Here is a 25,829-nt window from a genome sequence, read left to right on the forward strand (position 1 = left end):
ATGCCTTATTGTTAATTCAGTGTATCTTTGTAAGGAATCTGCCAAGAAAAGAAAAACCCTTCCAGAGACTTTGGGCAAAATCAAACAGGCCGTCTCATTTCTTTGAGGTCTGTTTTTTTTATACGTTTAATTGTCTTTGGTTGAGATGAACAAAAGGAGTTATAATATGCAGTAATTTAGTGTTGAAATCCTCTGCAGTAGTTTGGGTGGACACACGAAAGGATTCATGAAGCACCAGTTTAAGAAGTAAACTCCTCCAGTCAGCTGGTTCCAGTCTTTATGCTAAGCTAAAATTAGCATTACACTAACTGGGCAGAGATGGGAGGGGTTTTAAATCTTTGACACGCGTTATCGGCAAGAAACCAAATTCCAAGAGTATTTCCAAACTCGACCACCATGCAGGAAACAGAATTTGTACAGGAATCGACACGTTTAACACAGTTTGAAAATAGGAAATCTTCACGCGTGTTTCCACCCAAAGAGGTTTCACTGTAGATGCAGTAAAGATGTCAGCGTGTCCTTCAGAGCACAGGATCGCACTCCTTCTCACACGGGGGGGGGGGGGGGGGGGAGGAGGAGTATTTCCCAACATACCTCTCCTCAGAAAAAAAAGAAGACCTAAATAATCCCGGAGTGTCATATAAGCGTCATGTGCCACTGTTATTGTTGCATTTTGTCCGTGTCAAACGCCGTCACATTTTCGGACAAAAAGGGATCACATCTGCATGTTGAGCCATTTTGGTATTTATTTGTAAATGTGTTTTATTTAATTTTCCTGACTGAACTGTGAAAACCAGGAGAGCTCATAACTCTACACGAGTCGACGTAGAATACGAAGAAAAAAAACATTTGAATAACAGATTGTTCCGATGCCAAAATCAAGAGGCCTTAATTCAGCAAAACTAGATTGTAAAAATACTTTTAAAAAAATGAGTCATTCCTGACAAAAAAGTCCAACTGAAGACTCCTTGACCTGAGGGTCACGAGTGATTCATATATGAAATGTTAAGAAAAACGCTTTTGTACTCATTTTTACAGACTATTTATTAAACTGTGATTTTGTAAAAAATAAAACATTTAAAAAAAAAAAAAAAGTTATCGTGGTTGTGTTTTTAAATTGATTTATTTTTAACTCATTTTGACAAAGAACAAGTCACAAGATTAATAAACATGATTTTTTTTAATTTACTTTTGCATCATTCACCATTTAGGAAAACAGAACAGCGTCAGGGAGAAGAGACCGAGCAGCTGAACTGTGAAGAACCATCGAGCGAGAAGCCAGAACTCGACCTCGCAAGAAAAAAAAAAGGGGCTTTTCTACGTCGTCGACCTCTTTTCTTTTTCACTGTGCACCTTCGGGAGTGTGTAGAAACGACGTCATGGTGAGAGAAACTGCTGTAAAGTGCAGACGCGGCTCGGCCCTCCGTTGGGGGGTTCGGGGATTAAGAGGCACATTAAAACACGAGCCAGGAAGCTGTCCCCCCCCCCCCCCTCCCTCGGGGAGGACCGGCAGCACCGCGTAGACAAACAGTTTTGAAATGATGAACCGAGACGGCCAACGTCTGGGACACATTTACGCCCCGGGTGCTTCTGGGAAACTTCCGTCTATCGACCTAAAACAGACGACAGACCGGAAACCCCCCCCCCCCCAACAGAGGAGGGTGGGACGCCAGAAAAGGTGAGGTCCCCCGTTGGGGCGACCCTCTGCAAGGCAACGCTTCTATTCTCAGACCGACAGCTGCAAACCTGCACGAAGGGGAAGGGGGGGGGGGGGGGAATTAAGGGGGGCGGGATTAAGAGCAGGCTGCAGCTTCCTCTAAAAATCATTTCTTAAATTCAATTATTTTTTTTCAACCTTTTTCATAAATAATTATACATTTTTCATGATAAAAAAAAGAAAAGTGTTCATATGCAATCACATCATGTCGAGTGGTTTTCTCCCCACTAGTGGAGCCTCTGCTCCAAGTTCATTCAGGATCCAGGTGGCAACCTAGCGGCTCCACACCGGCACCAGAACCCAAGAGTGAAAACGGCATCCAGCGCCCAACACAGAACGAGTGCACACACACACACACACACGCACACGCACACACTCTCTCACACACACACACACTTTCAGTTTCGCTGGTAGATTATTAGTTCACAACAGAAGACTGCCGGTCAGTCAGTTGAGTTTGATGGGCAGGTCCTCTCCGTACTTGCGGAGGAACTTGCTGTGGTTGTGGTCCGAGGACCAGAGGGGGGGGAGGTGTCGGGGCCGCATGGCGGTCAGGAAGTGCTGCCTCCAGCGGCGCTCCAGGTCCATCAGGCCCCGCAGGCCCTGCTCGGCGCATGTCCGCACCACCTTCAGGCCGTGAGGCACGTACGCCTCGTTGAAGATCCTTCAGAGGGGGGGGGGGGTCAGAGACTAAGAAAGGCTGCAAAGCTTCAGTCGAGGGTTTGGGGACCGACAAACAGCGCCGTTAACGCTCACCTCGTCTCCAGGCCGGCGGCCTGCTGCAGCGACTCCTCCGTCAGCTCCCGCTCCTCCCCCAGGAAGCCCTTGATCAAAGCCTGCAGCTCCTCCCGCCGCTGCTGCGGCAGCGCCTCCCCGGCGGTGAGCAGAGCCCGCGCCGCCGAGCGCACCCGCCGGCGGTCAGAGTCCTCCAGCGGGCGGACGCCCTCCTCGCAGCCCTGCGGCGCGGCGAACTCCTCGGCCAGGCGCTGCTTCAGGAAGCCGTCGTGCACGTTGGAGGCGGCGTGGCAGCTGGTGCAGAGCAGCAGGATGTCGTGGGAGTTGTGGTCCTTCATCTCGGTGGGGAAGTGGCGCCTGTACTCGTGGGGCACGATGTTCTTCCTGTGGGAGCGACGGGTTTCAGTCAGTAGGCGCCGTCACGTAGGTCATTATTAAAATGGCCTCGGTTTGAGTAAAATTTGAAATTAAATATATATCAAGTGAAATTTAAAAAAATGACTGGACTGATGATTTGCTGCTTTTCTGTCAATGGAAACGTTTGATGAATTGAGGGACACCTGTCGGACCTGATGTAGGAATCCGCCTTGCCGCAGACCACGCACAGGTTCTCCTTGGCCGTGAGGTAGTAGTCCTGCTGCGACTCGGGACGTCCCGACGGCTCAAACAGCAGCCTCACCACGAAGGGGTCTTCGCTCTGGAGCACTGGGGGGGGGGAAGATCAAGCCCGTCACATCTTCACGGGGGTCAAAAGCGGGGGGCGTGGCGCAGCAGCTCTGAACGACGGAGACATTTTCTAAAACGTTCTGACGATGTGTAGTAATGTTAACACGAGTCATCCAGTGTACCTCCTATTCCTTTATCTAGGTACCATTTGGCTTTCTTCTTGTCGCAGGTGCACAGAGGCTGGCCGTCGGGAGCGTGCAGGAAGCAGTTGTCGTAGAGAGGAGACTTCCTGCGGCACAGAGGGAGAGCGGTTGCAGAGCCTACAGACGAAAAAGGGGAACACAGAAACCAACGTCGACTTTTCGCCCCCCCCCCACCTGGCAGAATAGCCCACTCCCAGCGGCTTCCTCCGGTTCTTTCGAGGGTCTGGGACTTGTTGATCTCCAGACGACTCCGGGCTTTCAAAAGCGGCCGGTTTCCTCGCCCTGCGCCTCCTCTCGCCGCTGCCGTCGGGCGCCCTGTCCTCCGCGTCCCCTCGGCTCCTGAAGGGCGCGTCCACCAGCCCCTGGCAGCGGGCGGCCAGCTCCGAGTAAGAGCCGCCGCCGGGCGTGTCCAGGCCGAGGAGGTGGAGGAAGAGTGCGATGGAGACCTGGGCATCTCTGGCGGCGTAATTCATCTGAAGCGGACAGATGAGAGGAAACCGGTCAGATGAAGAGGAGGTGGGGGGGGGGGGGGGGGACGGACACAGCGATGGATTAAATCGCCACCTGCTTCGGCGTCAGCTGATCCGCCTCCCAGTCGCTGCAGCGCAGATCCAGGGATTTATCCAGAGACACGTTGAGCAGATCTTCAGCCAGAGACTTGAGGCTGAGGCCGTTGTTCACTACGGCTTGCCTGAAGGGTCACAATCCAATAGCATCATGGTATCACTGGATTACGTGCAGTTCAAAATGTTTTAAGACGTTAGTTTGCATCAGGGCCTGGGTTTATTAGTTTCACTTTTATAATTTACCTTTTTACTATGTTTACATTGTGCTGGTGTCAGTATGACTACTTTTCCCTTCATACTAATTGCTCTTTTGTTTGCACTGAATCCTACTGACAGACGAATGATGCCTGTTATGAGACCATTATTTCATTATGATGCCCGATCTGGTTACTTTACTCGAGAAATCAACTCATTAGGCGACTATCAAAGTAAAACAACAACCATTTCCGATATTAGTAAAATGCTGTCATCGAGTCTTCTGCCTCCTAGAAACGTGGGAAACAGACTGTACCTTTGTCTCAAGGCAAGGTAGCGCAGGTCCACGGTGCACGTCAGCGACAGGCCGTAGTCCCGCGTCAGGCGCTTGCCGTCTTCGTAGCAGCCGACGCCGACCTTCAGGACGTGCGGGTCGCGCAGGACCTCCATCAGGCTGAGGGGGAACGGCTGCTGGCCGCCGCCACGAAACGCCAGCAGCCTCACAAGGACGCACAGACCCGAATACGTGGCCATCTGCAGCAAGGAGACGGCGGAGGCTCGACCTTTGACGGACACCTGCAACAGGAAGCGGCAGCCGGGTGCCAGGTGAAGACCACCAGCACGGTCACAGGTGACAGGAAAACTCCACCCTGCTGCACACTGGAGGACTTTGCTTATTGTTTACTTTTTGCATCCAACAGAGCGAATGTCAGTGGAGACGCGAGTCCTGTACGACCATCAGGGAAAAGGCGCGACAGATTATTGATTGATTATTGAAAACGACAAAAAAAAAAAAAAGGGCAGCCCAGATCTGAATTTCACAACTGAGAATTATATCAAATGAATGAAATGCATCTCTTGATAGGTGGTAATTTAGGTGCGGGAAAAAATTTGACAAAAAATAATTAACAATTCATTTATCTTTTGTTACTAAGCGAACTGCATCCACTGAAACGCCCTCATTATTCTTGGATTTTTGCGTGATTGCGTTTCGGATTCATCTGGCCCGTAACAACAATAATAATCGTTCAGGGTGGACTTTTCCTCTTCGTATCTAAAAACATGCAAAAGGTGTTTCTTACGCCGGTGGCCTTTACCCATTCGCAGTCGAGCCCCAGCACGGGGAAGACCGAGAGCTCCTTCTGCATCAGCGGCCACAGCCGCTGCCATTCCTCCTCGGAGCTCACCATCACCGGTGTCACAGCGAGCAGCTCGTCAGAAGACGGCACAGGAGGAGGCGGCGGCGGAAGCGGCGTGGCCGGAAACTGGGCGGCCTGGCACTCCTCCCTCGGAAGAGGGCGCGTTGGTTGGTCGGTTTGATGCCCCGCATCCGTGGAGTCGTCCTCCGCAGGACGCGGAGCCTCCGGAAGACCGTCCGCCTCCTGGACGGGAGGCAGGCGCTTCCGCTTCGTCCGGTAAACTCGCCAGACGAGCAGCCCGCCCAGGGCCGCTCCCAGCACCGTCGTTATGACGGCAGTTAAAGTTCCTCGATGGGACATGTCGGCTTCAAGTGGTCCACGGCTGGCAGAAAAGTGCAAATCTAGAGCCCCCCCCCAAAAAAAAACAACAAGTGGCTGAATATGAGTGTCTAAAACAGTGCTGTCTGTACAGTGTGTTGACATGAAGGCGAGTGGTTTTATACCTTTCCTGTATCAGTGGGATCCTCTGTACACCCGGCTGTGTCCGTCACTGCAGCTCTCTGGAACAACACATTTCCCCCATTTATGAATAAAAAATCTAAACACGTTTTTTGTCCATCTACACAATCAAAGTCTATGAAAGTATCAAGATTAGTTTTTACAGACAGTAAGTAAAATATAACATTTTTCATTCAAGTAACAAGTTTTCATTCATTTTTGTGTACATGTTTGAGGATGAGGACGTACTTTGTATCGAAATACAAAAAGGAGTTTCTTATTTTTCCCATTCTGAAGCTATGCTGCCGAGTTGAGTCACGTCCTTTGCGTTACCCTAATTTCTCTATGATGCACCACATCGAGCGTTTTTCAGTTTCGTCTAAACGTCGCATGTTATAAGAGCGGATCCAACGATCGAGAGTAAATAAAACCGCCGTCCAAGTGGAGTGATGCGTAAAGTAAGCAGACGCACGAGAGGCAGTAGCTGACTTGCTAATAGTCGTTACACATTACGGCAAAAAATATTTAAAGCCGGACCCGTTACATTGGAGACATGGCGACTAAGTTGCCTGTACAAGTTATCGGGTTCGTACGAGTTCAAACTGTTTTTTTTTTATCTCTCTCTCTCTCTCGACTCACACTCACACAACAACAAGCTGTCATCCAACTGAGCCGGCAGGTTCAAAGCTAGCTGTAGCATCCCGATATTCCGCTAGCGCCGAGCGTTAGCTGCGTCATAATCTACACCGGGTGACGTTTCTCCCCCTCAATGGGAGACGAGCCTTTAAGACAAGGCCCGGCAACATCAACTTCATCAATCGTTGTGGTTCATTTTTTTTTTTTCTGGAGAAAGTTAAACCCCCCGTTAGCCTGTTTAGCCACCGCGGCTAGCCGGTTTAACTTGCTAGCGTGTTAAAACTCAGCGGCGTGATTAGCCTCGCGTCCGTGCGCGGAATACGAAACGTGAACACGTGGCTGCAGAACAGCGCGTGCGAGTACCAAGGCGCGCACCGTGAGCTCTTACCTGTGAGTTGTTTAACCAATACGCCCGCTATCTTCGCGTACATTCACCCTTGCTTCGTTGTTATTTTTTTTTTACTGAACAAACACACGCCTTCCGGGACGCGCTTATAAGGACGCGTCTCTCCCGCCGGCGCCCCCTGCCGGCCGGACAGAACAACAACAGGAACGAGAGGGGAGGTACGTCGAGTGCTAATCGTGTTGTCTGGGAATGGTCCAATGGAGTTTTTTAAAATTGTATTTATTGTATTACTGGAAATCACCATCATCAATGTCAGTGGTTCACTCAGTAGTAAAGTATCCTGGAACCTGCTATTTGCTCATTTAAATTCATACCGTTAAGCATGATGTCCTTGTACATGGGCTGCAAATAAACATTTCCCTTGTATTATGAATCATTTGACTGACTGATTATCTCAATGCAATAGACTATTAAGTGCAATAAACAATAAAAAAAAGTCTAAGGTGACACATTCAAATAGCTCGTTTTGTTTTTTCAAAACTTAAATATATTTAATCATGTTTAAAAAGTGACGAGCTGTAACCAGTGTATGTTTGTCATAGTTATTGGATAAATATCTAAAAATAGTTCATGGTAAGCACTTGTCTAATTAACCTATTGCTACTTTCATTAATAGTGTTGATGGATTTCACTGCATGTTAGTATTATTGCCAGCAGACATGCCAGCATTTACTCAATAAAACAAACTACTTTGTCCTTTATCACCATCAATTTATTCAATCTTTTAGCTTCAGTATTTCTCCAAAGAAGTGGAATAAAGTAATGAAATAATTACAAATGGAAAAATAAATCCGATAATAGATCATATTCACAGGATTGATTTAAAAACAAAAACAAAAACTTGACAGAGCAAAATCAGACAGAGTGAGAGATGAAAATCATCTCCCTGTAGTTTCCTGCTGACAGAACCACGGCAGGCTGACGAAGGTCGCTGACCCCAGCACCTCGGCTAACTCTGATCAAGGTCACCCGTGAGGTCAAATCATCTACTTGAGTTCTTGTGCAAAATAAAAATTAAGAAATACTACTGCTTAAAAAAAAAAATAATAATATAAGAGGTGGAGAGACAGGAGATCAAATCCTACCGTGTTAAATAAAAAAACAAGATCATTAACCACAAACAAACAAAAAAGAATGAGGACAAAGACAGAAGAAGTCAATCGATAAGTACTGATGGGTACTATAATCTATTAAAACTGAGCACAGGTAAGGGAGGCAACCAGTTGGGTACCACCACCATTGCTAGGTCCACGTTGATTGTTGCTGCAATGATAACATATTTACAGTGAGATGCTTCACATCCAATCACAGGATGCAATAGACAGCAATAAAGAGATTTTCTTCAAAAATAAAACAAAAAAGGTAAAAGCAGCTGTCCCTTCACACAATCTCTTTACATCACATAAAAAATTAGCACTGCTGTGAGCTGTGTGTACAGTATAGATTCTTTATATATATATATATATATATTTATGTATAATATATACGGTCATTTCTTGTATACACAAACATAAACTTGTCTCATTGTAGCTAGCCTGTGCCTTTGGCACGATTACTTACAACTCATCTGTTAGATTCCAAAGCTATTTAAAATATACTTAATGCATAAAAATAAAGATTTTGGCATCGTCTCACTCTTTTCTTCGGACTGGGAACTTCTCATCTGGAAGCTGAGTTCTCTCAGTGCTGCAGTCCCTCAGCCATGTGAGGGAGGTCTCGCCCTGTCGACTGGGAGCGCTGAGAGCATGACCGAGCAAATGTGGGGTGTGTAGGGGGAGGGGGGGAGGTGGGGGGGTGGAGGTGTCTGACAGGGTGGGTTGGATGTGGTACAGATGTTCCACGCGGGTGGCGGCGAGCTTGTGCTGCGCAGCACAAGTAAAACAGAACAACGTTAATGAAGTGCCTGGTGAGCTGCACCCTGGGTAACAGCTGGGATGGGGCTCCGCTCCCTGTCGCTCTCCTCCGTCTCCCACTTGTTTTTCGGCGCTGCTGAGCTTGTCCCACTGCCCTTCCCCCCCCCTCCCGACTAAAATGACCTTTCTAATCTCAGACACAGTCTTCAGAGCTGGATCTCAAAGGTCTTGTGCAGCTCAGTGGAGAAGGGATTCGTCGGGGAGGGCGTGGTGCGCTGGCGCGACCGGCCCTCCAGGGCCACCCATTGGGCCTCGAAGGCGTCTTGCGGCGGCTCCGGGGGGGGCTGGGCGAAAGGGGAGGACGGAGCCAGTTGGGACCGGGCGGCCCAGTTGTCCCCCCCGTTAACGGTCGCGCTGCCGTTGGACGGCTGGAAGGGCGCGGGGGCCGCCGCGGTGGACGGCAGGGGTTTGATGAAGGGGCCGGCGAGGCAGACGGCCTGGGGGCCGTGCTGGGGGGTCGCCGAGGTCGGGGCGGGGAACGTCGGGGGTTGCGTGGCTGAGCCGAACACGTTGGCCACCATCTGCGAAGGAGTGATGCCCACCACGGGCACGCTGGGCTGAGGGAACGCCAGCCCGTTGGGCATCTGGTAGGAGACCGGGGCCTGAGCGTGGAAGGCGGGCTGGCGGGGGGGCAACATGGGCACGGCGGAGGGCAGAGGGGACATGAAGGGGGGCGGGGTGAGGGAGACAACGGGCACCACGGGCATCGCCACAGGGGCAGCGAAGTGGGCGGGTAGCGGGGCTGCGGCCATGATGGGGTTGGGTGGCGGCCCTCGGACCGACTTGGTGACTTCTTCCAACCACCGGTCTGCTTCTGACGGCGTGCGTCTGTGGGAGGACATGGACGGGGAGGACGCGGGGGGGACCACGATGACCGGAGTAGGAGATGACCAGTTACTTCCTGTTGGCACAAGAAAGAGCGATTCCACATCAAAGTAAAAATGAAACATCAATGACATCAAGATATCCGGCTGCATCCAGTTAGCGTAGCTTAGTTTAGCTTAGCGCTTCTTGCAGAGAGGCCGAATATGATGAATTCTGGAGAGCCGTATTTGAACATATTTATTTTCTATCTATATCTATTAACATGTAAAACTGTACTTTTAGAATTAAGGGACACGCACGTGCCGTGGTGGCATTGTGTTCCCATCTTCAAAATAGGAGGATAAGAGAACCTTCAACTCAACATCTCGATTTGGCTTCTCTGATGTGCTGCTTACCTGGCTGCGCTGAGGGCGGGACTCCTGCTGGAGTTTTAGTCCAGGGGTTAGTGTCTCGAGCAGGCAGAGCGGGGGGCAGAACTGGGGGGTTAGCGGCGGCGGCGGCAGCAGCAGCAGAAAAGGCAGGAGAGGCACCGTTCACTACAGCAGATAAGAGGCAGACGCTAGTACGAGCAAGCTTGTGGGTCGGCATTACCGTGCAATGGGAATTAAACGTTAAGTGCGTAGTTATGGGAGAAATGTGCAAAACTGAAAACTCAAAGCAACAAGCAACACGATCTTTACTGGAAGAGCTGACGGTCAAAATGCCAAACTGGGAGTGTTGGCCACAGTGGATGTTTTCTGGCGGCTAATGGCATAAAACAACCAGCGTATTCTTTCCCCAGTGTGGTTTCGACTTGCAGGTGCAAAACTTCTACACTCGTTCATTGTAAGCTAGTGTCTCAAAACCTGTATTTGAATCACTTGAAACCTGCAGAATTCTGCAGGATTTCTGCTTCATCCTAAACAATTGGACATGATACTTGACAGAGGAGCAGCCACAATGTGCGATTTGTTGCATTTATGATCCGGTTGAATTTCGCCACAAGACGGCTCCAATGAGAGACCAGAGCGAGGTGAGTCTCTGAACTGTACCTGGTGCTACAGGAGACTGGGGGGACGAGGCGGGTTTCGGCATCGGTGCCGAGGAGAAGGGGTCCGGGGGTCCGCTGAAGGCCGAAGTGATCTGAGTGCACAGCGAGCTGATGCTGTCGTTTTCTCCTTCCACCTCAGCGACTGCAGGTCAAATACCAGAGACGAGGCGTCACGGTCCGTTCACGTGACCGGTTTTGTTTGGACCACAAGGACGACGGAGAGCCGATCAGAACACTCACCCGTGTTCTTCATGGGGAAGTCGGACTTGCGCTGCATGGTGGAGGGCAGCTCGTTCATGCGCAGCGACATCTGCCGCTTGAAGGGAGAAGTCGTCTGGCTGAGGACCGGGAAGCCTCGGAAGGAGCCCTGCCTGGCCAGCGCCTCGGCCGGAGCGTGTCTGCGCGGTATCACCTGGGGCCCCAGGGCGGCCACGGAGAGCGGCGGCGAGGACGAGGGGGACGGGGAGCCTCCCGCCGGCAGCGCCGAGGCGTTGGTCGCGCTGGCGGCCGAGTTCCCGGCGACCTTCGCGTCCGTCTCTGCTGTCGGAGGAGGGCGGAAGCGTGAAGCAACGGCAGATGCTGCACGTCGGGTCAAACGAAGAGGCGCCGCGCCTACAGACCTTTTTTAGAGTCCTGCAGCTGCCTCATGACTTCCTCCCGCTCGGCCGCCTCCGTCGCCGTGGTCACGCGGAACGAGCCCTCGCGGGTGAAGGTGGTTCTGTTGGCGTCGAAGGTGGCCGTGACCCCGCACTCCTTCTCCCGTTTCTGCTTCCGCTCCAGGCAAGCGGCGAAGGCGCAGCCCACGGCATGGCTGAGGCGCTCCCCCTGAGAGACACCATGCAGGAGGCACCAAGCAAGTTTATTAGAAACATAAAGAAAACATTCTGTACACCAATGTGAGCGGCACACAGGCCACAGGCAGGGGGGGGGGGCGATGTGCTACTAGAGGACTTCTTACTGAGTCTTTCACGGCCATGAAACAGTGGCAGATCCAGCGCCGCGTGGTGCCGTCTCTGCAGATGTAAGAGAACGCCCTCTCGAAGTTCCGGTCCGGAGCGCAGAACGACACCTTCTCTATCGTCTGGTCCAGGATCAGGTCCTGCAAAACACATTTACACCTCATTATACGGATTCAGCCACTATGGTCGGAGTTAAGTGACACTCCATTCAGACCATTTAAAAATGTGGGCGGAATGATTTCATAGTGAACAGCGCTTCAGTGTGAAGAGCGCCTGACAAAACTACTAATAAAGCTCCAGAAGCACTCGTCTGCAAACCAAACCACAACAATGACCCTCTCTTTCAGGGCGGAATCCTTGAAAATTGATTTTCATAAGACCTCCGAGGGAATAAAGGCAACTAAATGAATAGAATAAAATGACACCAAACAGGGGAATACAGGATACTGGACATTCCATGCTCGGCATAGTGTGGTTTAGACTTGCTTGGTGATTTAACATTCAACATTTATATTTGTGATTTAAAACAGATTAAAAAATGTCATCGATTAAACTTCTTTAATGTCAATAATGGACAGAAGTAAATATACACAGGGCGTAACCCAATAGAACAACATAGTCTAACATTTGTGGTTGCTCCTCTAAACCCAGATGTGCCCTGACACCTCATAGGCTGCGGAGGGGTTGATGTAGTACCAGAGCCCTCCAGCAGGTGTCGATGTAAACCTGATTCTACCACTCACAAGAGAAGTATCATCTACTCCTGCAGGTGCAGTACATAATGACAAAGTGGGCCCCTTTGGGTTGACTCGACCAGAAGTGCAACAGCTCCACCGCCATTATCAGCAGCTGCAGCCCAACAGCTTCCACCTACAAAGCCACCAAAGCCCTGTGAGCGTCCTGGAGTTCATTAAAACCAGTTACGGTTCAAGCTCAGTCCTTTCAACCGAGGCCCTTGCCGAGCCTGTGACGTTCGAAGCATTGCGTTACCTTTGTTTTGTCGTCGACGACGCGCAGGCCGTCCGCTGACACCCACAGCACAGCGCGCACCGGCTTCTTCCCAGACTGCGAACAGAGCACAACAGGGACGCGTAAGAAACCACGAAACCTGGAGAGCGATATTCTCCCTGTGCGCTTCCTCTGTGCCATTCATTCCCTGGGACCAAATCATGGGTCAGTCAACACAAACACACACACACACACACACACACAAAGTACACCTGTAAATAAAGCAAAAAGCACCAGGAAGGAAAAAGAGATTGTGAAGAAATGTTTTTCTGGAGTGCCCACATTTTTAAATAGAGGAACGAGAAGGTTGGTTTGAGTGTTTGGTTAAAACAAGAAGACATTTGTGTTCCACACAAATAGTGAACGTCCATTCACACAAACTGTTCATTGTTCTCTTCTTGTCTTGCTTCATGGAAGAAAGAACGCGCACACACACACACACACACACACACACAAAAGTGCCCCACCCCAGCCTGAACCAGCCCACCTGCTCAAAGACACATGCATCATTGTGCCCGTCTCTCCAAAAAGCCCCCCCCCCTAAATCTCAGGTGTGTTTCTTACCAGACATCAGAAGTGATCAAAGGATGTTATGTTAAAATGATAATAATGCTCACAAACTTTCACACAACGCAATAACTTACTTTTGCAAAGAATCCCTTGAAGAATTTCCTGTCCTGGAATGGGATGTGGTAAAAAAAAAAAAGGGAAGGTGGGTGAGAATGGAGGGGGGTGGGGGGGGGGGAACAAGGCATGAAAATGTTGACTAGGAAGTCTCAAAATGCTCTGGAGCCCACGTTGTATTTTCTGGTTGTTGTTGTTTTTTGTGTGGAGGTGAAGGGTTATGAGTGAGTGAGTGAGTGAGGCAATGGGGGGGGAAGCACCACATCATCCCATAACGGCGGGTGTTTAGATGGGTGGTTCTGTGCTCGTTATTGTTGGAATGATTATAACGGTTAGAACAGACGCCTGTGAACCTCCCGGTAAGAACCCCCCTCTGTTCTTTTGTGATGTAAATAAACAGCAACAAACCCGACGAGGCCAATGGCCAAACCACAGCTGAGACATCACTCTGTGTCCGGAAGGAGATAAAGATGGCAGACCTCTAGGTGTGTGTGTGTGTGTGTGTGACCCAAACACACTCCCTCAGATGCCCGTTTGACCCCTGAGTCGTGCCTGTGACTAATCGGCAGGTCAGTCAGACTCAGGGGTCAAGTTCAGGCCGCTGTGACCACATGAAGAAACCACAACCAACCAGACCCGGCCTTAATCCCCCCCCCCCCCCCCCAATAACTGTGAAAGGGAGTGCCACTCTACTCCTGTTACACAGCTATGGCAGAGACGGCACTTGCCGTGCCTGCTTGTGTGTGTGTGAGAACCACAGAGACATGCAGATGGTGAAAGAGCCGGCACAGCTAGCGTTAGTGCGCTATGGTTAGTGGAGAAAAGTCTCTACATGGTTTCAATAGGCAGTGTATGGGAGGGAGGGAGAGGGGGGGGGGGCATTCTCTGCAACACCTCACTAAAAACCTGCTTAAAAAGACAAAAAATATGTTTCATAACACAACAAACAAAAAGGTAACACAGTATTATTGAGCCTCATAAGCCTTTTGGGCAGAAAGGACAGCAGAGTTTGAAAAAGATCAACGAGGCACAAACGAAACAACTGAAGCAGGAACGTTTGGAGCCAACCACGATGACCTCGGATTATCTAAATGTATGAACATACTTTACCGCTTTTTAACAGATAACCTTGAGCGAAAGCTACTGAATGGCAAGTTATTTTAGCCTTCAAATCAGTGCTAACTACTTGCAGGATCCACCAGCACAACAACAACATGTGCAACAACCAACAGCACAATGTGCAACAACCTACAGCACAATGTGCAACAACCTACAGCACAATGTGCAACAACCAACAGCACAATGTGCAACAACCAACAGCACAATGTGCAACAACCAACAGCACAATGTGCAACAACCTACAGCACAATGTGCAACAACCAACAGCACAATGTGCAACAACCAACAGCACAATGTGCAACAACCTACAGCACAATGTGCAACAACCTACAGCACAATGTGCAACAACCAACAGCACAATGTGCAACAACCAACAGCACAATGTGCAACAACCAACAGCACAATGTGCAACAACCTACAGCACAATGTGCAACAACCTACAGCACAATGTGCAACAACCAACAGCACAATGTGCAACAACCAACAGCACAATGTGCAACAACCTACAGCACAATGTGCAACAACCAACAGCACAATGTGCAACAACCAACAGCACAATGTGCAACAACCAACAGCACAATGTGCAACAACCTACAGCACAATGTGCAACAACCAACAGCACAATGTGCAACAACCTACAGCACAATGTGCAACAACCTACAGCACAATGTGCAACAACCTACAGCACGATGAGCAACCACCAGCTTGCAGAAACTAGTTCCCTCGTCTCAAAGTCAAGGTTTCTGTTTATTATGAATAGATTTTTGGTTGGTGGCATGAAATAAGATTTGTGTCTCAATGAGACTTCATCCCTAGAACACTGGTCAGCCTTTAGCTCAGGGGTAGGGACGTCGGGTCATGTGACCGTGGTTTGTTTGTAGCTGAACATCAGCCTTTGTCTACCGCGAATTGGCCTTCCATTCCAAAAATGATATGAAACGTGAACAAGAGAAAAGCGTTTGTTTGCTCTGTTAATTTTCTTCAAAAAGGTTTAAAAAAAACAACAACCCATTGTTGTAGAAAGAAATAAGCTCAATGGCAACTTCCATGTTAGGCATCCATCGAGTCATGAAGTCATCCTGCAGCTCCCTACATGTGACCTTGAGGCATCTGGGAGGAATTCTTACAGCTCCACCCAGTCTACACAAATACTCCAGGTCACAATGAGCTCCTGAGCAACACCAGAAACACAGAATACACCGTGGCTATCAGCCAGCGGCAACAGGAAGTGATGTCATGATGACAACGCAAAAGGGCGGATTTGGAGGTTGATGGTGCTGCAGTGCAGACACCTCCCCCACCTGCCTCCATCCTCCCCTCTGAGTCATGGATAGCGGAGCTGTGAGAAAAATCTCATTTCTCTCCCAAAGGCCGCTGGGAAAACTAATTGATGCACGCACACACGATTATGTTCCTCCTCCATCTTCATCTCCCGCTTTCCAAAACAACAACAAACAAACAGCTTATGCTACCAGGCCTCATCAGTCCTAACAGACATTAATGGCCTACAGGAAAGGGCCTGGTTCCTGACCAACTTAGTTATTAGCTTCTGGAAATAGAGGTTGCTGTGGCTATATTAACTCACAGCCTCTCCACCGGTAGGAATTGTAGTTGTTGCCTGGCAACGGTTGGCTTTTTGAAGAGTCAGCGAGGATGAACTGGGATCCATCGGGGCCTCACTAGCGTCCCACTGTGCTCTGCTCTGAGGCTATAGATGAAGAGATGTTTATTTACTGAAACCTCAAATGGCTTCAAGGCCGCCGCCGCCGACCCCTCCCAGAAAATCAGCCATGATCCGAGTCATGAACAGAGAACCCGCGAGTCAGACCTCGTTTTGGCAGTTGAATCATCTTCGTAGGCTGCGTCATTGCAGGGGGAGCGACGCAGCAGGGTGGACGCGGTGTTTCACAGCCCTTCTCCCCACAAAACTAATCGCAAACCAAGGTCAGTTCGCCCCGAGTGCTGAATACTGAACGCTATACTTGTAAAAATTGTAAAAATGTTGTGTCTCTACGGCTTTCCTTGGGACTAGAAACCCGACGAGGAAGCACACCTGGAAGAGAGAGACATGTATCCATCTGCACTGTGTAAAAGCTCATTTCATTAGAATGAATGGGAACCATCTTGGAACGCAACAAGGAACCAACTGTGATCGTTTTCTCATGCTGTGAGGTATTTACTATGATAAATATAGTACCTAGATGATAAATATGTGGAGGCATTGACTGTATGGGAGAAGTGAACGCTACCATATTGGCTTTTTATTACAAACCAGGAATGGAAGTCATCATATTTGGACTGTTTTCTTTTTCTTTTTCATACACTTTACAACCAGGGGAGACCGCAAGTTTTAAGACACTTCCGCATCGGCACCTGCGGGTGAAATGTAACGTTTTTCATGAATTGATGTGGCAAAAGCTAATTCCCACCCACCGTATGAAACGGGGTCAAACATGGAGGCCTCAGGGAGTGGAGCGAGGGCGAGCCAGACGGGGGAAACGTCACGAGGCCGAGGCGGCTCGGGTCAGAATGCTGAAGCATCCGCCTCCACTTTTGAGTTGGCTCCATTTTGTCCACTCGGTTGAAATGACTGTAACTCAATAAGACCTCATAGCCAGAGGCTGTGTGTATACCATGTGACCTCATCAAGCACAAGTGTGTGTGTGGGCCTGTTTAATAGAGCTTCGCATGTGTGTGCGCTCAAGTTACTGCGTATTCTCTTCACGAGCATGTTTGCGTGCGTCCGTCTGCTACTCCAGACTACTTTTTCCACTTGTATGTTTCTGTGTACAGTGTGTAAATCCAAGCACTGTGGGAGAATGTGTGTGTGTGTTTTGGCCCTTGAAGACGAGGTATCGATAACACAAAGAACACTTTTTGAATTCTCATTTCAACTGAAACTGAAAGCCGATCGCAGACGATTCCAGCAGCAGCAATAAAATTTACACCTTAAGACTCAGACATGATGAGCTGGATTTACTCAAAGGAGTTTAAGACTTGGGTGGAGTCTTGGACACTGACAACAGGGAAAGCGACTGCTCCATGCCCCCCCCCCCCCCCCCCCCCCTCTCCCTCCACCTTCGCTGCTCGAACTGGAATTTGTTCTTACTTGCACAACTCAACCGGAATCTCCTGCATCAGGAAGTTCACGCCGGTCTATCTCCCCCCCCCCCCCCCCCCACAATGCCCTTCCCCCCCCATCTCGAGAGGGGAGGGGGGGGGGGGTCACGATGGGGGTTGTGGGGGTCACGATGGGTGGAGACCCTCACAACAATCAGCCACACTCGGCCCTCGACGTACGGACTGAACTAGGCAGGAATAAACAGCCATGAAGGGAATTCAAAGCGCTTGGTGACATGTGGATGAGGGCTGCTGAGGAATGGAGGGGATGTTAGGAGGAGTCAGTGGGATGTCGGTGGAAGCACCGCGAAGGAAACTACGACCGGAGGAAAAGATTACAAGAAAAAAAAGAAAAAAAGAAAAGGGAGGATGTCTGGTATTTAGCTGCCTTGTTCCTGGAAGTACGCAGGGCTTCCCTAGTGAAGCTTACCGTCTTGAGCCGCTTCACTGCATCCTCGCAGATGTGCATGCCTCGGGACTCCTCCACCTCCACGTGTCCCAGGTACTGCAGGGTAGAGAGAGAGAGAGAGAGAGAGAGAGAGAGAGACAGGGAGTGAGATATTAACGGACTATTTAAATGAGTAAAGACCATCTTGTGTCCCCTCAGTCCCCAAAGATCAGACCAGTGACCAGCAACACACAAGTCAAGTGTTTCTGTAATACTGTATAAACAATGCCAAGAAATGTACGGTATATGGATGTTTACACAGCCACATTCAGTATTTACAGCTTGTTTTAAGAACAAATGTAATGACCAGAGTCACCCTCAGGGCCGCAAAGGGACAACAAGTTGTCCTCTAGTGTGCTGGAGGTTTGACATCCTCAGATGTAAGATAATGTCTGCATACGTACCATGTGTATCGCTGCATAGATAATGACGCGCAATTGTGATAACAGAATCAAATTAACAACAAATCACGCCCAGTCGAGCTCTGGGGGACACATTCATACGGACATCAAGACGCAGGAGGACTTCTAACTGAATGAACGGAAATGGCGGCGACGGCGGCCTCGTCCTTCCTCCCTTCAATCACACCCTGCTGCGTGTCAAACCAGAGTCACAACCCCGACCGCCCCAGTAGCTATTGTGCGTTCGGGGCAGGAGAGGAAGTCCTTACCCTTTCCTCACGCAGGCACACACACACACACACACACACACACACACACACACACACACACACAACAAAGTGACGCTGACCCACGCCTGTCACCCTCCCGCCCTCCGGCCCTGCTATTTAGAGAGCGTGACGCCACAGCTGCGAGTCACAGTGTCGGCGCGTTTTGTTAGCGCGCGCACGCTAACCAGCGGACAATACTGATGCGCGGAGGCGGCGGCGCTAGCGGTTGACCGGCGAGAGACGAGGTGTCACAGCAGACGCTCGGTGTAGGGTCTCACTCACACACACACACACACAACTTTTCCAGACAATTAGGAGTGTCTCCCGAGCGGTTTGTCGTACATGTGCGGGGGGGGATTTGGTTCTGAAACACAGGTTTGTTTGTGGGCCCCACAGTGGGATTAGCTCTAATCCAACAGTGGGCTGGGATTAGATCCACCGTGTGCATCACGATGTTTGTGTTATTGTGCCGTGTTTGATGTGGAGAGAGGCATGAGCTGCTCTATTTCTATTTCCCTGCTCTTGGGGATAGTTTTCCAGGCGTAGAGGGCCAGCGGTGGTAACAATACAATAACAACAACACCGCAATGCACCTAAATTCCTAATTTGTAAACATTCAGAGCGGGAGGTTGGCTTGGTTGGTGTGAAACCTCAGGATGTGATCCAAATGGGTTCCAGGAAACCTATTCAGGCTATTGCCCATAAATCTGTTTCCGTGAAAATTTGGTGTTACATTCAACGAAAAGTCCAGGCTGTGTGCCGCTTCACATCCGGCGCGTGGAGCGCTGCAGACGACGAGCTCGGCCCGGACCGAACACACGCGGCCATTTCCATATGGACGAGACTAACATTTTAAACATTCTAAACGCACCAAGCACAAATAAATTCATCCAGCAATTTAATCTGATCTCGCATCCATCCCCGGGCTTCAGCGGCCCCATAAGGGCGACATTTCCATACAAAGACTGCAAATCAACATTTCGATGCCTTTGACAATCACCTTGAATCAGGAATACTTGAATAATTGTCTGTCGGTGCAATTTCAGCAGGAAGACTGACGCAAAGCAAAAAACGAGCACCCAAAAACAGAAATGGCAATCAGTGGAGGATTGTGCTTTTACAATGCTTGTCAAGGGGGGCAATGAAGTGCGTGTGTGTGTGTGTGTGGGGGGTCTTAACCACTTTGAAACAACCTTTCCTCCTCCCCCCCCCCCCTCCCCTGCAGCTCCTCTCCTCCCCTCTATTGGCGGCTCTTTTGTGCGCCAGTCAGTGATAATTTCACTGCTGCTATTCTCACCCACACTCCTCTGAGGCACCTAGGGCCGGAGAAAGGAGCCATGGTAGGTTGCACCGGAAAGAATAAACTAAAAAAAGCCGGTGGGGGAAGCGCGAGTGGCTACAGGAGGGCATCACGATGAGAGATCAGCTCATCGTCTCATTGACCAAAGCGGCTGAGCCGAATTTGACTGACTGCTTATGAGCCCCGCGACGTGCTCCTTTGTTGGAGTTTAAATAGGGTTTGGTTGTTACAGTCTCACTGTCTCGCCTTTGGTCTTCTTCAAGAAATTGAAAGAAATCCACCAGTACTTCAGACGAATACCAAACACAAACGAAATGTGAGAAGACATGGCTCGGCACATCTAAAAGAAGTGAGTAAAGCGAATTTATGTGAAGCAGGCGGGGGAGGGAAGGTGTGTGTGTGTGTGTGTGTGTGTGTGTGTGTGTGTGTGTGTGCCAAGGGGACATTTGAAATGCAGCTTATAGGAGATCTTGAATCTGGGGCGTTTCACGCTGGCTGAGGTGAGACCACGAAGCGACGCGCTTCCTGCACCCGTTTCCACGTCGCCGTGCCTCCCTTCTACTCCCTCGCTGTCACTTCTGCCTGCCTCGGCGTTTCCTATTCTCAAATCTGGTTTCATGCTCAGAGAAACCGGGACAGAGCAAACCCGCGGGCCCGATCGACACCATGGCTCGAACACGTTCATGTGATGCTGAAGGGTTGGTATATTGGGGGGGGGGGGGGGGGAGAACTTTCCCTTTTCTCCAATCTGTGGTTTTCAATTCCTCTTTATGGAGCATTTCATCCCGTGCAAACAAGAGGAAGTGCACCACTGCACTTCTGCTTTGCTAAATTGGGGCCCTCGGTGTCCGTGTGTGTCTCTCAGAGCTGGCACGTCTGCGGGCTTGGGGAATGCAGGCGTGTTCGTGTGTGTGTGTGTGTGTGAGGGAGAGTCACCTTGACGCCAAAGCTGCATTTGCCGATGCGCACTGCCTCCTCGTCCGTCTGCCACTGGTGCGGCCGACTCGACTCCGGCACGTAGACGTCTTTCTTCCGGCGGAAGCTCTGCCGTAGCTTGTTCATCGCTGAGCTCCCTGTGAGTGGGGAGAGACAATCTTCGTTAAAGCGAGGACACACACCGTGGTGCGTCGACTTCCTGTGTTTGATAACGGGGTAGGAAGCCGCTGGTCGTGCAGAGTCACATTGATACCAGAGAAGCACGCTCACGATTGAAGGCTTAAAATGGGAAACTATGCTGTCAGCAATTAACATCTTAGCTATTAAACTGAGGCTTCTGCCGGACATTTACTGCCAATGTTTCCAACTTAAAATAAAATGAAAAAACGTCCCATTCGAAACCAACATATTCAATAGATCCAATTACGTATTCAGCCTTCCTAGACAGGTTTAGGGGATTTAATAGCAACATTATCTCTGTGTTTACTTTTAATTTAAACTCCAAATGTGGTGGCCAATCAAGAGTTTTTGGTTTATTTTTTACTTGCATGACCCCCTGACCGCTAACGTTTGTTACCCTGAGCAATTTATACCCGGGGTAAGTCTTCAGTTCCCATAAGATGTATGAGCACATTGTTAAAAGTGGTAGTTTTTGATGGTTCTTTGTGGAGCGACTTAAATCTCTTGATACATTAAAAAAAAAAAAACTAAGAATGTGTTTTAAGACGGCCTTCATCATAACCAACACCGCCGAGTCACAACGGGGTCAAACCCCGACATTCTCTGGCAATCTTAAGACAGCACAATTAATTAGGCGAAGGGCACTACTTTTAAAAAGGTGCACGTATGTCTTTTTGGCCCCGAGAGCAGATTAGGCAGCAGAGAAAAAAGCAAGGACCCAATTAAAAGTTGCTGATCCAAACTAGAACTGAGAGGTGCATCCATCACAGAAAGCCCGGCTCAGGTCTCTAAACGGGGCTCGTACCCGAGGACCAGAAGCCACTCAGCCACGACGAGGAGCACACACTCCTCCACCAACAAGTTACAGCAAACACACCAACTTCAGAGCTGATGAGGATCGGGCTGGATTAAAATGTCTTTAATCCAGGAGAGCTGACTGTCTATACACACACACACACACACACCGCGACCACACATGTGCACCAGCTTAACTGCACACTCAACTCACAGGACTTGAGCGGTCTGTTTGCATAATGAAACCTGGCTGGGGGGGGGGGTAGGACGTGTGTTTGAGGTGAGGCGCTCTTATCTGTCGGTGCCAGGCTCCAGCTCTGTGGACAGCAAACAAAAGGAGCTTTCGGGCACTGAACCCCCACACTAACACATTAAAAAAAAAAAACAACAACAAAAAAAAAACTTCCCACTGTCACCGAATGGGGGCGACCCAACGGGGAACACCAACACCTCCATTGTCCGTGCAAATCTGCATATTCCTGCACTTCCTTTGGCCGGAGCGCACTTCAAAAAAAGAGACACAGGAAATTGTCCATGAGCGCGCTCTTAACACGCTGGTTTATTTAGGTCATATCATGTTTGGGTGCGGGCTCGGCACCAGGGAAACACACCTGACACCGCTCAAACACAGCACGTGCATGTCGTTATTTCAACACGTCTTTTAGAACGCTTGTTTGTCTGGGACACTGTAGATGTTTAGGGAAGTTGTGCATTTTTATTTCGTAATGACTTTCAAAGCAGAAGGCGTTAAAGCAGCAAATCCTTATTGCTATAGCAACAATGGATCAAATTATTATTGTTGATTCTGTCTTAGCGCTGCAAAACCTTTTACGTTTTCAGGTTTCTTAAAGGATTTGGTGTGTTTTACTGCATGTTTAGATGTTCAAACCGAACATCCACATAACAGACTAATGGTGGAAGAGTTCGGGCTGAACTTGAATCCCATTCCTTGAGTGCAAATGGTAGTCCTTGCAGTTATCTTCTCATCTCGCGGGCCGATGCCTGAACACTAATCCTCCCAAAAGGTAAGGCCTGTTCTCACAGCACTCACCTTCTAAATCACTTAACAGCAGCGCCAGCTTACAACCCACACACCTTCCCGGAGTCTGCGCTGCAGACTCCGGGACAGATAAGTGCAGAGCAGGAATGGAAGTGAAAGCACACAAACTCATGTGGGTGAGAAAGAGGCCGTACGTTTGCATTTATTTATAAGCGGGCATGAATGTGTGGCACATGCACCTGCAGCGTGAGAGTAACCATTTGCAGGCATGTGATAACATGTTATCATTTTCTTCTCTCCTCCTACGTGCTCTGTACTTTTTATTCCTTTCAGCCCCTTCCAGACGGACCCAACGGACGGATGTACTGCTTTTATCATGAAAAATGTAGATATTAGGTTAAAGAAAACAGCAGAGAAACCTTTGAACTAACTCAAAAAGATGAATAGTATTGCCTATTGTATGTTGTACTGTGTCAAACGGCGACAAACACAACTGAGCAGTCGAACGCGGTTGAAGCACATGTTCGTTATCCCGTGTAAAACACACAGACTGGGTATGAAATCCACATTAGCGGCAGTGTCACAACCCAAAGAAACTCTATGGTGTGTCTGTGAGAGTGTGTGGTGAGAACAGAAAAGGCTGGAGGCCAAGCAGGCGGAGCAGGGAATGAGCGGCGAGAGGGGGGGGGGTCTGGCGGTCGTGTTTGGGTGGGTGCTCTGATGGGTGTCATGTGAGGTGGGTTTAGCCCCTTGCCTTGGCCAGAAGTCAGAAAGATGAAGGCAAGGAGGGAGGAAAGGTGAGGCAAAGAAGTGTGATGTGAAAAGAAGGGAAAAGTTTGAACAAAGGGCAGGAGGTACAAATTAGGGTGGAGAGGAGGAGGAGGAGGAGGAGGAGGTCAGAGTTGGGAGAGCGGAGAGCTGAGAGGTAGATAAGAACTAGGTCCCCTCAGGTTTGAGTACATTGCAAGGAGACAAGACAAGAAGTAAATGGAGGACAGGGAAGCATGGCGAGGGCGTGGGGAGAGAAAAGGGGCGTGGGGGGGGGGGGGGGGGGGGGGGGGTTGAGGTGAAGGCCAAGGATCCGAACCCGGCTGGAGCTGTCTCAGCTCCTACAGTCTAGCGCAGTGAAGATCTCTGGCTGTTCTCCTCCCAGCGCTAATGAGGACGATTACACAAGAACCCGAGTTCACTTCACTCGCTCCGTGTGCACAGAGAGCGGCCATGGCAAATGACAAAGACACAGCCCTCTGAAGGCTCTCACGAGCAACATCGCCAGCGGACGGTAATTACCGACGTCAACAATGTCAGTAATGTGTAAAGACAGAAATACAGAGAGGAGGGGAAAAAACGCAGAACTAAAAAGGAAAGAAATGAGAGTTACATTTTTTTTTAAAAAGAGCAGTCGGTTCTGTGCTGCTGCCCGGGAAGGAGGGCGGGAAAGCTGCCGCTGCTGGCTGTAGATGTAACAGTATTTGAATAATCTCTCCAGGAATGGAAAACTGATTAATCCTTGCGGAAGGATCCTTGGGATGGGTTACAAAAAATGAGACGAGGGAGGGAGGGAGAGTCTTGGCGACATGAGAGAGAAAGAGAGAAAGAACCGCAGTTCAAGGCGAAAAAAAAAGGCCCCACGGTCTCCTTTCAGGACTCGTCCCACCACTGTGCCAGCCGATACTCTTCGTCCTATCCTGCAGCGCGCTGCTCGGGGAACCCCCGCGTCGTCTGAGTTCATAGCCCGGACAGCAGGACGGGCTCCGATCAATAGAGCCGGCCATGCGTATCTGCTGAGCCTCGTTATGAGCGACTTGAGGTGATACTGCGCCTCTGTCCTGCTCCCAAACGACCATATGAAGAAGAGGGAATTTGAGAAAGGCCGTTACTGTGCTAATCCAATTTTCCGGCCCGTGCTTTGTGGCTCTGCATGCTGCATGCATAAAAAAATGGGACGGGAGGGAGTGTGGAGTGCATCAAAAGGGGAGCCACGCTATAGGAACACTAGGGAACGACTAGGATCGACTATGGGGCCGGCGGCAGGGTCAAAGGTCGGGGGTCTCTGCTTTCCGGCATCCTGGTTGGAAGGTTTGGGACAGATGGGAAGTTCACCAGCCAATCTGCTTGTGTTTTTATTACCAATTACTGTACAACAAATACAATACCATCCACAGACATCGCTCGAGGCTGCATTTGAGGTTTAAGTTTAAGTTCAAGGGAACGGTGGGAGATCCGGCCGATTCCCGTCTAACCCCCTCAATCGTTAACGCTAAACCCTGAATGATGTGTGTGTATATATATATATAAACACACACATGAATGAATAACTGGATCACAGTTTAGGTACATTCATCTGTTGCACATTACTTATACTAAATAAAAGGTATTGCTGCAGACAAATGTCAGGCAACAATATCATTTCAGTCAGAAAATATTTGCTCGGCTAGTGGTAATGGAACATGATCTCTCTTCATGTGCACTTTGTAAAGGGTTACATTTTTTCTGCCTTTATTAATCCCCAAAGGAAAAACCCAATTGTTGTAACAGCACAAAAAATAAATAAACGTCTTTTTATTGAAGTACTAAATAGAAACTATAAAAGAGCAATTAGATTATAAAATTGCAATCCAAGCACTTCACAACAGTAACAAATGTCCCATCAACTACAACAGTGTACACTAGAGTAGTATACAAAAACTGTTATTGAAAAGTCTAATATTAGGTAGGATATAAAGTAATACCCCTAGGTTTACAACACGCATGTGTCAGGGTGGAACTGTCGTGGGGGGGAAAAATAAGTATTAGTAGAAGCTATAGTAGAACATCTTACACGTTGCACTACAGCAATGCAGCATTTAATGTTCGACGGCATTTAACAAGTTTCACACCTTTCACATTTTGACTTTGAGTTATTTTTTTAAACAGATGTGACCTGAATGTGTGGATGACCCCGGCCTTCATCACGGCCAATTACTGTAATCACCATCAAAGGGCTGAACGTAAAAACAACTGGCGTCAAGCAGGAGTGAAAACAACGCTACAATAAAACCAGCAGCAGTCACAGTGTGTCCAAGCGTGTGAAAGAGAGAGAGCGCCATTAAACAAGCGGAACTCATCGCCAGCTGCTCTCTGCTTGTAGGATCTGAACAC

General features: G+C 49.3%; 2 protein-coding genes across 8 annotated transcripts in view; both read right to left on the bottom strand.

Moving 5' to 3' along the window:
* Positions 1–595: 595 nt before the first annotated feature.
* Positions 596–6,887, bottom strand: exd2 (exonuclease 3'-5' domain containing 2). Of its 2 annotated transcripts, none has more exons than XM_037486021.2 (10): positions 6,744–6,887; positions 5,725–5,781; positions 5,180–5,622; positions 4,399–4,658; positions 3,886–4,012; positions 3,496–3,794; positions 3,301–3,407; positions 3,022–3,157; positions 2,474–2,836; positions 596–2,381 (listed from the first exon to the last, which is right to left on the bottom strand). In XM_037486021.2, the coding sequence occupies exons 3-10, from the start codon at positions 5,579–5,581 to the stop codon at positions 2,165–2,167; spliced, it is 1,911 nt and encodes a 636-aa protein (XP_037341918.2). In that variant the 5' UTR covers positions 5,582–5,622; positions 5,725–5,781; positions 6,744–6,887; the 3' UTR covers positions 596–2,164. The 2 variants fall into 2 exon arrangements, with proteins under 2 accessions (XP_037341918.2, XP_037341916.2); XM_037486019.2 differs by having other exon boundaries at positions 5,165–5,622.
* Positions 6,888–7,344: 457 nt separating this feature from the next.
* numb (NUMB endocytic adaptor protein) overlaps positions 7,345–25,829 on the bottom strand; it is a 29,725-nt gene continuing 11,240 nt past the window's right edge. The window contains exons 2-11 of one of the 6 annotated variants that reach the window (XM_037486012.2): positions 20,714–20,850; positions 17,790–17,864; positions 13,141–13,173; positions 12,479–12,553; positions 11,488–11,628; positions 11,150–11,354; positions 10,770–11,066; positions 10,531–10,671; positions 9,895–10,035; positions 7,345–9,575 (exon numbers count right to left, since the gene is read on the bottom strand). In XM_037486012.2, the coding sequence (XP_037341909.2) occupies positions 8,821–9,575; positions 9,895–10,035; positions 10,531–10,671; positions 10,770–11,066; positions 11,150–11,354; positions 11,488–11,628; positions 12,479–12,553; positions 13,141–13,173; positions 17,790–17,864; positions 20,714–20,839 (1,989 nt within the window). In that variant the 5' untranslated portion in view covers positions 20,840–20,850 and the 3' untranslated portion in view covers positions 7,345–8,820. Of the gene's footprint in view, positions 9,576–9,894; positions 10,036–10,530; positions 10,672–10,769; positions 11,070–11,149; positions 11,355–11,487; positions 11,629–12,478; positions 12,554–13,140; positions 13,174–17,789; positions 17,865–20,713; positions 20,851–25,829 lie in introns of all 6 variants that reach the window. The other 5 variants (XM_037486011.2, XM_037486017.2, XM_037486014.2 and 2 more) reach the window with 5 other exon arrangements.

The sequence above is a fragment of the Pungitius pungitius genome, chromosome 14 (assembly GCF_949316345.1).
Source record: "Pungitius pungitius chromosome 14, fPunPun2.1, whole genome shotgun sequence".
Taxonomy (NCBI): domain Eukaryota; kingdom Metazoa; phylum Chordata; class Actinopteri; order Perciformes; family Gasterosteidae; genus Pungitius; species Pungitius pungitius.